Source organism: Bactrocera tryoni, chromosome 4, assembly GCF_016617805.1.
Source record: "Bactrocera tryoni isolate S06 chromosome 4, CSIRO_BtryS06_freeze2, whole genome shotgun sequence".
NCBI classification, from domain to species: domain Eukaryota; kingdom Metazoa; phylum Arthropoda; class Insecta; order Diptera; family Tephritidae; genus Bactrocera; species Bactrocera tryoni.
Genome location: NC_052502.1, coordinates 46060631 through 46073763, shown reverse-complemented (window position 1 = coordinate 46073763; position 13133 = coordinate 46060631). Strand labels below are relative to the sequence as shown.

The following is a 13133-nucleotide window of genomic DNA, read 5'->3' as shown; positions in this document are numbered from 1 at the left end:
ATTGTTTAAAAAAAAATTTATTTTTTAGTTTGGTATTTTGTTGGGAACCACTTTTTCAAAATCACATTCAATAGGATTTGCCACAATCTAACCTTATTCGAGGGTTTTCTCACTGCAACTGTCCTCTTAATAATCCTCCATAGATTCTCTATGGGGCTTAAGTCCGTACTTTGAGCAGGCCACTCGATACACTTGATGTGATTTATTGCTAGAGGGTCCTTAACAATTCTGAAGCAATGTTTTGAGTCGTCATCTTGCTGAAAAATCCAAGTTAGTGGTGAATCATGGCGTAATTTCCATTCAAATGTTCTGCTAAAATGTCTCTGTAACTACTACCAGTTACTTTGCCCTCAACTTGTACAAGTGGTCTATCCCCATACCTTGACAGATGATCCACCATGTTTCACAGTTTTTTTTTTGTATCTTTGTATTTAATTCTTGTTCTGGTGTCAATCCCAAAGACATTAAACTTGGATTCATCACTCCATACCGCTAGATCCCAGAGCTCTGATTCCTTTGCTAATGCTCTCTCTCAATTAATAGCCTTCGTTTGATGTTCTTGCTTGATATGTTCGGTTTGTGTCGTGCGATTCGCACATTTGAGGAGTTTTCCTGTAATCTTTTTTTTTTTGTTTGCTGATACTCGTACACCATGCTTATGTTCCATTTGTGCTCTAATTTCCCTTGACGTCAAAAATTTATCCACCTTGCTCATCCGTACTATTTGACTATAGTCGTTAGGTGTTGTCTTTCTAGCAACGTGATTTTGTAATGCAGCGATTTAATTATGTGAACATAAGTGTACATATATACAGAAACAAAGGACGGTTATTTACAATTTTCTTGAATATGAACGACTCATTCATGTGACAGCTATATGCTATAATGGTCCGATCAGAACAATATGTGCGGTGATTGAAGCGACGTCTTTTTAAATAAAAGAGTTTTCCATACCAGGTTTTGAATTGGAGCAGACGGCTTGTGGGTGAGAAAAGCACGTGTGGTTAATGTCACGATAAACAACACAGCTCATTCTTCTATGAAGAATTAATGTAAAAGTCTCAAAAGATGCCTCTTAAGCCAGCAGTAGTGCATTTCCTCTCATGACAGCAATATCTTAAAGCAAACCCATTTTAATAACCGACTCTTCTACCTATTACCGTCTCTACTACCTATTACCACATCCAAAATTCAACAAACACTCTCTAAGCTCACCGAGCAAGCATTCACTAAATAAAAATAGCAAAAAAACAAAAAAGCCCTCGAAGTGCAAATAATCACTGCCATTAAGTAATTCAAAATTCCCAAGGCCAACTGATTACAAAGCCATACGGCATACGAAACCCACCCACACACAGCCCACCGCCATTCATATTTGATGTGCATATAAATAATAAAGATGCATTTTAAATTTGCAGCTTGCAAGCAAACAAAATGGGCCGATTAGCCCCCGAATAGCCGCAAATGGTGAACATTTTTTAAAGCATTCATTCGAGTTGAATTTAAATTGGCATTAAGCTGGCTGCTTTTAAAAGGATGCATGGCGCGTCAGCACACACAAATGTAATATATATCTATATATGTATATATATAATATATAACGGTACACACATGCGACTACGGCAAGTAAATAAAATGATTGTGGTTAGCTGGGCGTTTGTTGGTGCACTTTCATTAACTGCTGTCGGCAGTGCAAGCAAAAACTAGGCGAGCAAACACACACACACATACTTAAAAATACTTCTTTGTGTGTGTGAATATATATAGGCGCATTGAAATTTGAAATGCTTCGTCTGCCTATATATATAAATGTTTATGTGTGTATGTATGTGTGTGCACAAACTTGACCTACAAAACTTCGCTAACTCAGCCACCGCACAACATGCAACATAGTGCGGCAGGACGACAAGGCGACAGCACGACTGGGCGCCAGGCCAAAAGTCAAAAGCAAAAGTATATATGCATATATACAAATGCTTTGATGTGCTTATATAGAATGAATAAATGTAAATATGCCTATATGTATGTATGTGTGTATATGTGTATGTGCAAGTCTATAATAAAATGAGGCAGTGCAATGTGCGCCGTGACCCTGAAAGCCAACACATTTGTGTGGGTTGGCGTAACAAATTTACAGCCTAGCTGACTGACACAATGACGCACCGTTACACTGCCGCACTGCGGCCGACGTCATTGCCAAGCGTTTACTAAAATTACATCAGCTTTGGAAAATTACTGAAAAACTGCAAGCCGAAATGTTGAAAGCTCGAGCGGCAGAAGAAAAAGCGAAAACTGAGCGAAAAATAAATACGTCAGCCTAAAAAATGAGCTTGTATTTGCGAAATCGGTGAAAAGCCAGGCGGGCGGCAGGTGGCAGGCGGAGCAGCCTTGTTGTGGTTGCACTTCTATACTGCCACGGTACTTTTCTATATATTTTTCTCACTTGTATGCATTCACACTGCACAAAGCGGAAATCCATTTTATACTCAGCCACGCGTGCACACTTGCATGCATGCAACACGCACGCAAACACACACACCCGCAAACTAGGAATAAAAAATGAATTAGTGGGCGCCCACTGTGTGTGTTTACAGTTAATTCCTTTCTATGGAAAAATCATTATTGCGTTGAGTGCGCTGCATGAAAAAATTACCAACAACAACAACAAAAGTAACGGTAAGTATGGGAGAACTGCAGCAACATGGCATTGCAGCCGCCACAAAAGAATCCATTACCGCAACAGCGTTTCATTGCATTTGGCTAATTCGACTGCCATGTACATACACACACACCAGCAAGCGCATACACCTACAAACATCCACGTACATACATATGAATGTGTAAGTTTGTGGGTAGTTGGCTGTTACGTGGGTGCATACATACAAACAAATATATTTTAAAGTAATGCGCAAAATGCCGCAGCACTCACACATACAAATAAACATACATATAAACAAGGTAAGCCAGATACTCGTATTGCCATCCTTGATATTGCTTTTCGGTTAATGCGCGCTCAACGTGGCGAATAGCAGCAAGGCGCTCATATGCACACATACATACATACATATATGTACACATTTATATAAAGTATACAGTTATATGTGTGTATAGCGCTTGTAAACATGTACTTCTACGCCCACGCATGTCCACGCTTAAATAGCAAAACCGCCAGTCTGCCTGGTCGCCAACAACCACCCGCGCTACCTTGCATTGTTGCTTCGCAATGCCATTCGCGCTATAAACCTTAATGTTTTTCCTTATAATTTCGTATAAAAATTACTCAGGTTGCGTTGCTCATAAAAATCTTAATCGCAAATGTAATCGTATTTTATGCACATTCCGCCAAGGTAATGGGTTAAAGGAAAATATGTTGAATTTGTATGCCCATTAGTTTGCCAGATAGCAGGGTTTATAGATAATGTAGCTATATAAAATAACGTAAGTGATGATGACTGCGTAATTTAAAGGCGCTAAGGAGTGTAAAGCTTAAAATTGCTTATTCTTGGTTTGGGTTCAAGCGTAAAAGCTAAGGACCCACAAAAACATGTATATTAAGTCCCTATTGAATTCTTAAGCTTAATTTGTATACTAAGCTTTTTAAATACACTGAAGTTCACCACGATGTTGCTAAAACACTGAACGAAGCATCGGAGACTCTATAAAATATATACTACTGTGATCAAATTGAAAGGTGAACTTTGTCCATTTCATCTCCTTCAAAGTAATCCCCTCCCGCTGCAATACACTTATGCCAACGAATTTTCCAGTCATCTAAGCACTTGGAAAAATCCTCCGTCTTTATGGCCATCAGAGCCTCCTTCGATTCAGCCTTTATATCCTCAATTGAATCAAAACTGTATCCTCGGAGTGATCATGTGAATTTGCTGAATAGCCAGAAGTCACACGAAGGTAAATCAGGCGAATGGGGTGATTGCGTGGTTGTTGACATAGTAAAAATCGAAAAATTCACTTTTAGAGCCTCACAAAACGACGCGTCTCTCAAATACTAATGATTATTTTGACATGAAATTTAGCATAGATGCCACTAACAGTACTACCAACTTACAGAAAAAAATTTACCGATACGAAAAACACGCATAGTATAAATTAAAAATTCACCTTTTAATTTGATCACAGTGATATGTATAAATGATCAGCGGGATGAGCTGTGTTTATTTATTGGTCAGGAAATTTTTTACGGCTTTTTTTCTACAAGAAGTTGCTCATTTGTCGAAACTGCTGGTATCTATATTATAGCATTATAGCTGAACAATCAGAATTAAGTTCTTATATGAAATTTATCTTTGGCACGGATCTCAAACTAAAATATCTGCAGAAATTTTTACATATCTAACTACAAGTATACTTAGTTGTTTGACCCTTCACAAACAAATCTAATTATCCTAATCCAAACTGAGCTGAACAATCTCAACTAAAAATCTCAGTGGATAGACTTCATGAAACTGCTATACGTTCGATATTTACTCGACAATCAAACAAGCTTCCCAGAAAATAATGTAATCTCAAGTGGTTCAACAAGCTTCGAACCTAGTAAAAGCAAATATGTATGTCAAAAATATTAAAAATGGAAAATATTCTTGCATCCTTAAAAAGCCACTAAACAAATTTTATTTACAATTGTTGTTCCTTAATATTTTAGAAAAGCTGAATTTTAGAATGGAAGAAGAAAATTTAACAAAAATATATTTCAGACGTTATATTTTTCCTATAAGAAAAAAACAATAAGCACTAATAATATGTAAAAATAACTAATATAATAATAAACAGTAAATGGAGGAAAAAAATAAAAAAAAAGGAAAATTACTCACCAATTTTTTTAATAAACAAACAGTTTTTGCGGCTTCTTAATTTCTCGGACCTTTTTTGTTACTTCAAAATTTTCTCATACATATGCAGTTGAATTTAAGTCTTAACTTTAGATTCATAATTATATTATTACAACTATAATTTTTTTTTTGTAACATTTATTTGTTTACCTCTTCTACTTTTATAATATTTTTAAATAATTTGCCATATTTATTTTGTTCACGCTTTTAAGTAATTTATAATTTTGTCGATTTATTTATTACTTATGATTTCATTTTTTGCACACATTTGTTTTTCTTTATTTATTAATACATTTATTACTTCATTCTTTTTTTAGTTATTTGGATTTTTTACTTAGTTTTTTTCTCATTTATAATTTTTTATTTTCACATCTACTTTTTTTTATATTTACAAATTATTAACATTTTTATATAATATCTTTATATATAATTTAATTATAATTTTTAATTGTATGAACATCCTTTTTTTCTTTATCTTTAATAATTTATTTATCAATTCCATTCTTTCTTATTTTTTTTTAATTATTTACAGTTATTCGCATTTTTGATTTTACACACATGATTATAATTTTTTCACAATTTCACCGATTTATTTATCACTGATTTTTTTTTCTTAATTTACACTATGTTTTTCTTCCTCAACACATTTTTAATTATTTATATATAGCAAAATATTAAAATTGTTATTATTTTTACAACTTATTTTCACATATTATTCACAATTTTTTTCGCACATTTTTATTTAACATTTTATTTAGCATTTCCATTTTTATTTCACAGATTTCTTTTTCGTTTGATTTTACTCTTTTAATTTTCATAACCCATCTCTTATTCGCAAATATTTGTCACCTCCACTTTTTTTAGTTATTCGCACACTATTTGCATTATTAATTTACAACACCTTTTTATTGATTTTATATTTGCAATTTATTTACTACTTACAACTTTTTTAAGTTTTTATAATTTATTTTATATTTATATATTTTATTTAGTTATTATTCTTTATTTTCAATATTTTTTTAAATTAATAATTTACACTTATTTCGTTTTGCACGAACTATTTGCCATTTTAATTGGCATCGTCAATTTCTTATTTCACATAATTTTTTCAAAAGTTTTAATACTTTCTATTTTCACCGATTTATTTTCCACTCACTTTTGTTTTGACGGGATATTTTTCATTTTTTTCTTAATTGTATACTCATACTTTAAAGATTATTTTTTCACAAATTATTTGCACATATTATTTTTTTATTTTCACTTTTTCTATTAATTTAATTAATAGATTCTAAATATATTGACATTGAAAACAAAAAAGCAAACACAATTTTTTTTAATTAATTATTCTCCTTAAAATTTATTTGCACTTTTAATTGAAATACTTTTTTTATTCACAACATTTTTTTTATGAATTTTGCTTTATTATTTTTTAATTATTAATTTTTTCCAAAATTTTAATTGCTTATTATATCTTTTTTAAGAACAAATTTTATTATCCATTCACACTTTTTCATTTTCACCAATCTATTTATTTTCCACTTTTTGATTTTTCACGAATTAAAAATTCTTTATATTTTATATTCCCGATTTATGTATTTATAATTTATTACATTAGTATTTACAATATTTTATATTAGTGTCTTTTCTTTTCAATATCCACGAGCTGCAAGTTTTGTATAAAATTTTGCTGCAACATATAAAATTTTCGGGAAGAGTGCAATATTTTCAAGTTCATTCAAATATTAATTTTCTCTGTAGTCCTCCTTTATATATTTTTCGTTATTTCAGCTTATTATTTTCAGCTTTATAACTATTCGCATTACTTTTAAGCTTTCAATGTTTCATTTAAACGGTAATTTTACTTTATTTTTATTACCTGTAAAATTTTCTTTTCTGCGATATATTTGGTTTTTTTTTTCATTAAGATTTTTAGCATCTTTGTTTTTTACTGAAACTTATCTAAAAATTAATTATAGGTTCATTTTATTATTTATTGAAGTTAAAAGTTTGCAACACAACTTTAATTATTATTATTTTTTTTGTTGGCATTAGTCAATTGTATATTTATTTATTTCTGTGTCTTTCGCTTTCAACACACTTATGTTTTTAATTAAACTTTAACTTTTATTTTCTTGATTTTATATCACGGTATTTGATTTAAATAGTTAAAATACTTGTAGTAGTGGCTTCGTCCAAATTCACATCACATTTTTCAATTTTTTGTTAATCAATTGTTTTGCCTTTTAAAAATGTATTCTTATGTTTCACTACATCATTAAAATTTGTTGTATATTACTTATTCTCCCTATTAATACACACGTCTTCCTTCCATATTTACAGTTTTCAAGCATTCTGCATTGTTTTCTTATCCACATTTTCACATTTCACAATATCGTTTATAACGGGGGCGTTAAAATAGTGCACTCTTTAGTATCGCATTATTTATTTTTTATTCCACACACGCAAATATTTTCACAAGCGAATTGCAATCATCGCATAAATATTTCGTTTTATGCACATTCGCAACAATGCAACATTATACTATATGTTTACTCCTCCCCGAACCACACACACACACATGTTGTAGTTATGATTATTATAAAAGTTCCATAACTTCTCCACAGAGGTGGCTTGGAGATATTTACGTTGCTGGCAAGCTCTGTCCATATTTTTACTCCTCTGCCATTTAGTATGAAAATGCCGTTAAAAGAAAGAGTGAGGTTCAGATGACACAATTTGCAACACAAAAGTGTCATATGTGTCGAACGCCTGCATGCATTTGCTATATATGTATATGTATATGAATACGAGTATATACAGTTATGTGTATTTATCGGCACTCATGCTTACCATTTTTACTATTATCCAATTGCAGGCTCTCGCATCCTGACACGGTTTGTGTACGGGCCTACACAAAAGAGATATCAACGAAATCGCGTTTTATTGCAAGGCGAAACAAAAGCAACGCCACCAACGATATTATTTGCTACGGCGTCTGCTACAACAACAACAACAATAGCTAAATAACGAAAATGTCCATATCAATAAAGCGCACATATTTTGCACTTACGTCCCGGCCACGCAGCACTCTTGACAGCAGGAGCGCTAACAACAACAACAGCAGCAAAGACAGCAACTGTAAATGTGCAACCAGCCAGCGAACACATCCGCATAACTATCAATGCCACCAAAAACACATTCCACACACCGCACACTGGTGTTGCACAGCAACGCGCCCCGGCTTTTTCAGCATACTAGTAATATCATTGTTGTTGCTCAGCGCACACTGGCACTCCGCAGAAGCCAAACCGAAGTCGCGTAAAAGTTCCAACAGTCATCATAGTAATGATGAGAAATCACCAACCGAAGGTCAACGCTTCGCCATGGAGCCGCAGGATCAAACCGCTGTTGTGGGTTCACGTGTTACGCTGCCCTGTCGGGTGATGGGCAAAATGGGTGCACTGCAGTGGACGAAAGATGATTTTGGCCTGGGGCAGCATCGCAATTTGAGCGGCTTCGAACGCTACTCGATGGTGGGTAGCGATGAGGAGGGTGACTTTTCGCTAGATATCTATCCGGTGATGCTGGACGATGACGCCAAATATCAGTGCCAAGTGGGACCCGGCCCGGCGGGTGAGGCGGGCATACGTTCGCGTTTCGCCGAATTGACAGTGCTGGTGCCGCCGGAAGCGCCGAAAATCACACAGGGTGAAGTTATATTCACAACGGAAGACCGCGAAATTGAGTTGGAGTGTGTGTCGGCTGGTGGCAAGCCAGCGGCTGAGGTGAGTGGTACACAGTTTTCTTTCTCTTTGCAAAATGTTGTTCGCCCTTTAAACAGTGTAATGCACCAAATTAAACACTTTTAATTAATTTAAAACACCAAAAACTCACATTTTATTGCTTGTACACGCATCCGCCGGAATTTATTACTCACTTTAATTAAAATCACGCAACAGCTGATGTGCGAGCGCAAAAGTAGTTGCAGTGCCACTGTGTGCACAGTTTGAGCGCTGCTCATGAATTCAACTAGAGGGCGCTCTCTTCGCTGTAGCAGGTTTTAGAACCGTAGCAATTTCATATACACAAGATAATGCAGTGCGGAACTACATTACCAAAATTAGTCAAACAACATTTTGCCTTATCTTTTTCGCTCGCTAAATTTCAAATTTTATCAAATTCACCAAATAAATTGTTTCCCGCTTTCAGATCACTTGGATTGATGGCCTCGGCAATGTGCTCACTAAAGGCATCGAATACGTGAAGGAACCCTTATCGGACTCTCGTCGCATAACGGCCAAGTCGATTTTAAAGCTAGTGCCCAAGAAGGAACACCACAATACGACATTTACTTGCCAAGCGCAGAATACGGCGGATCGCACTTATCGCGCCGCCAAAATACTTATAGAGGTGAGTCATTCGTAAAAATTTGTTTTAGCAATATATTTATTTACGATTTCTTTCAGGTCAAATATGCACCGAAGGTGGTGGTTTCAGTTATTAGCGGTGCCTTGGCGGGCGGGCGCATACTGGAAGGCTCCGAGGTTATATTATCATGCCAAGCGGATGCAAATCCATCGGCGCAAAGCTATCGTTGGTTCATAAATGAAGAATTGGTCACTGGTGATTATACAACGAAAATGGTGAGCTTCCATTTGCACTAAACTTTAGCGGGAGCTAATAGTAAATATTTACTTTCATGATATTTTATACAGATCATACACAATGTAACGCGACAGCATCACGAAGCTTTGGTCAAGTGTGAGGTAGTCAATGCCGTAGGCAAGAGTGAAGAGACTGAAACTTTGGATATCAGCTGTAAGTATTACAGTTACTTCACAACTTTTTGACAAATTGAGAGTATATGATAGAGAGAGAGAGAGAGTGTGTGTGTGTAAAAAATTATCTACTATATGTGATCAGCGTTCTCTTTTGAGAAGATTAGTAAAATGAGGTCAGAAAGCAAACTTAACCTCATCGTTAAAAAAAGAAACCTTAGATTTATAAGCCTAAGAGCTTGCTTTTATATCAAAATTTCGGCCCTTAAAGTCTCAAGAGCTTATCCGGTATGAAAAAATTTCACTAGAATATAGCCTGTTCAACTTTTTATAAACAGAAGCCCTAAATAAGTTTTCTCTTTTAGATGCACCCGTCTTCAAACAGCGTCCCATTTCAGTTGAAGCAGATTTGGGCACGAACGCGAATTTGCTTTGTGACGTCGATGGCAACCCGACACCTGAAATTGAATGGATCAACGAAAACACAGACAAAGTAAGTAATATACCGCTGAAGACCCCTCTTTACAGGCTACTTTCAACTAACTAATTACCTTTTCAATATTTTTCAAATCAGGTTGTCAGCAACACAGCAAATCTTAACTTGAAGGTGACCACCGAGACCGCAGGACGCTATTACTGCAAGGCTATAGTAACTGGCTTTCCAGAGATCGGTGCTGAGGCCACAATTTACGTTAAGCGTGCACCCATTATCACCTCACATAAGGTGCAATTCGGTGCGGTGGGAAGTCGTGCGAAGATCGACTGTGTGGCATTTAGTGTGCCTAAAGCCGAGCAGATCTTATGGTCATTCGATGACAAGCTGATTAATATGAGCACAGCCGACCCGGATATCTATATATTCGAAGAGCAACATTTGCCAGAGGGTGTGCGTGCAGCACTTATTATTAAAGAGAGCCGATCCAGTCATTTCGGACGCTACAATTGTACGGTGAAGAATTCATATGGCAACGATTCGTTGTTGATTAATTTGAAACCAGAGCGTAAGTTGAACTTACTTGTATTTTACTTTACCTAACTTTCCAACTTTCAATAACCGTTCGCGATTTCGCTTTTCCAGCGGGTTCGGTGCCTATACTGCTGGTTGTGATGGGTTCACTCTCTTCGGTTGCTATTGTCATCATGATTGTGATGTTGGTGATTGTCTATATGAAGCGCAATAACAAGAAGCCCATACCAGCGGATGTCATACCAGAGGCGTCACGTGGTGGCGATAAACTGTCCGGTCTGAAACACGAATTGCGTGCCAAAGCCTACGATGTGGACTACTCGGAGGCTGGTAGCGACGGTTTAGCGATCAATCTCACACAAGCACCAATGCCAGATGTCCAAATGAAGGGCGCCACATTGGGAGTGCCACTGGCTGGCCCAGTGAAATTAGACGACAGGTGAGGCGCAGCTTCATTTAAAGCAATTTTTCGATTACTTGAATAACCATTTTTTCTTTAATTATTCACAGATTTTCCGGCGAATTCAGTTATAGCCGTCAATGTCATATTAAGAATTTGAAGAATCAAGACTACAAGGAGACTGTCAACGGTTATGCGCCCTACTTTGAATATGCGCTCGACTATAGCGCACCTACCGAGGGCGGCAAGCCCGGCGCTGGTGTCGCTAATAACGTCAACAAATCCCAAACCAGCACAATCAACTCGGCCACATTGCCGCACTACACAAACCCCGTTACAACGACCGGCAATCTGAGTTTGCCACGCAATCGCAACGATATGCAGCAACAGCCACAACAGAGCACCGCTCAAATGGGTAACGGATTCCTCGGTAAGTTTAGTTACATCAATGCAGCTGCCTTCAGTTTACTAACAATATGTGTTCAACTTCCAGCCGGTCAGTCGCTACTGCAGAACGGCATAGATAGCCGCTTCAGCGCCATCTACGGCAACCCCTATCTGCGCTCGAACTCTTCACTACTACCGCCGCTGCCACCACCAAGCACGGCCAACCCCGCCGCCACACCTGCGCCACCACCCTACCAACGTCATCACCACCATCCCAGCCAACAGCATGTGAACATGAACGGCGGCATCGGTGTGAATGCGTTGAAAAATTACAGCGCGGTCACAGCTGGCATCGGCATGACGGGCGCCAACAGTAATGGCGGCGCCGGAAGCATTAGCGGTAGCAGTTCGAATTTGACCGCCAGCAGTAATACGCTTGCGGCCATGACACCGCTCACACAGGGCGCACCACTCACCACAGCCACACCGGTCACAACAACGGCGCCGGTGTCCGTGGCGGTAGCGCAGAGCCCCTCCGGTCAATTCATCCTACCGTCGAACGGCAGTGCCAAACAAGGCGCACTGGCTACGCACGTCTAAGAGAAAGCGTAGGCGCTAGCGCCACTAACGGCACCTTTCAAGCACGTACACAGCAGCACACTGTATACAATTTGAAGCACCTTGTACTTTATTCACACGCACGCTACTCAATCGCCGCCGCAGAGACACACTTAGATGCTGCCACAGTCGCAGTCAGAACCACGCGTCCTTAAATGTCAATGCTACGCACACGCGCATATATATGTATGTATGTATGTATGTTTACACATATGTATGTATGTATGTGCCACTATATGCATATATGTATATCTAACGAGTATGTATTTAAGACTATTTACAGGTCAGTTAGCTGTGAGTGACTGACCCGCCCATATCATTAGCGTATCTGTAGTGTAAATTTTTAACTGTAAACGTAAAACCTATTGTAAATCGCTACTAACTGATAGAGCAAGCAGAGATTTTAGTCAATTAGTGAAAGTTGTAAAGTTTTAACCATAAAATTATGAAAATACCTACATTGAATGTTAGAACTACAGGGGGTGTGTGGAAAATATGAAACATTAAATTAAAATAATAATATTAATAAATAAAACAAAAGATGAAATAATATATAAAGTGAAATATATAATAGATAAAATAAAAATAAAATAAATGAAATTTTTGGTATAAAAAATATATTTAATAACATTATAAAAATAAAGTTAGAAAATAAAAATAAAATTATTTATTAAATTACATTAAAACATTACAGAAAATTAAATTTGAAAATTACATTAAATTTAAAAATTATAAAAATTTTAAAACAAATCAAACATAACTGTTAAAACTATATAAAAAAAAATAAATATATAAAAAGTGATAAATAAATAAATGAACTAAATTTAATTTAATTCTAATTAAAATATTGTTAAAACCAAAAATATTGCAATAAATTAAAATAAAGTGGAATAAAAAACATTAACACAATATAATTTAAAAATAATTTTTTTTTAATTTAAAATAATTGCAACGAACTTCAGATTAAATTAAAAAAATTAATAAAATACGCCAAAAATTTTATATTTAATTAAATATGTGAAAATAAAATATTAATTAAATATTTTTCGATAAAGTATTAAATATTAATATAAATTATAATATAAATTAATTTTTAATTAAAATTAAAAATAGTTGCAAATAACGTAAAGTAAAAT

The 13133-nt window shown here is 35.8% G+C and overlaps 1 protein-coding gene across 2 annotated transcripts in view; it reads left to right on the top strand.

Moving 5' to 3' along the window:
* The window catches only part of LOC120775324 (irregular chiasm C-roughest protein), a 79014-nt gene extending 66523 nt beyond the window's left edge, over positions 1-12491 (top strand). The window contains exons 2-10 of one of the 2 annotated variants that reach the window (XM_040105463.1): positions 7723-8632; positions 9057-9257; positions 9314-9490; positions 9563-9665; positions 9991-10118; positions 10200-10626; positions 10704-11031; positions 11103-11422; positions 11486-11979. In XM_040105463.1, coding sequence (XP_039961397.1) covers positions 7880-8632; positions 9057-9257; positions 9314-9490; positions 9563-9665; positions 9991-10118; positions 10200-10626; positions 10704-11031; positions 11103-11422; positions 11486-11979 — 2931 coding nt within the window. In that variant the 5' untranslated portion in view covers positions 7723-7879. Of the gene's footprint in view, positions 1-7722; positions 8633-9056; positions 9258-9313; positions 9491-9562; positions 9666-9990; positions 10119-10199; positions 10627-10703; positions 11032-11102; positions 11423-11485 lie in introns of those variants that run through there. The other variant, XM_040105464.1, reaches the window with a different exon arrangement.
* Positions 12492-13133: the final 642 nt, after the last annotated feature.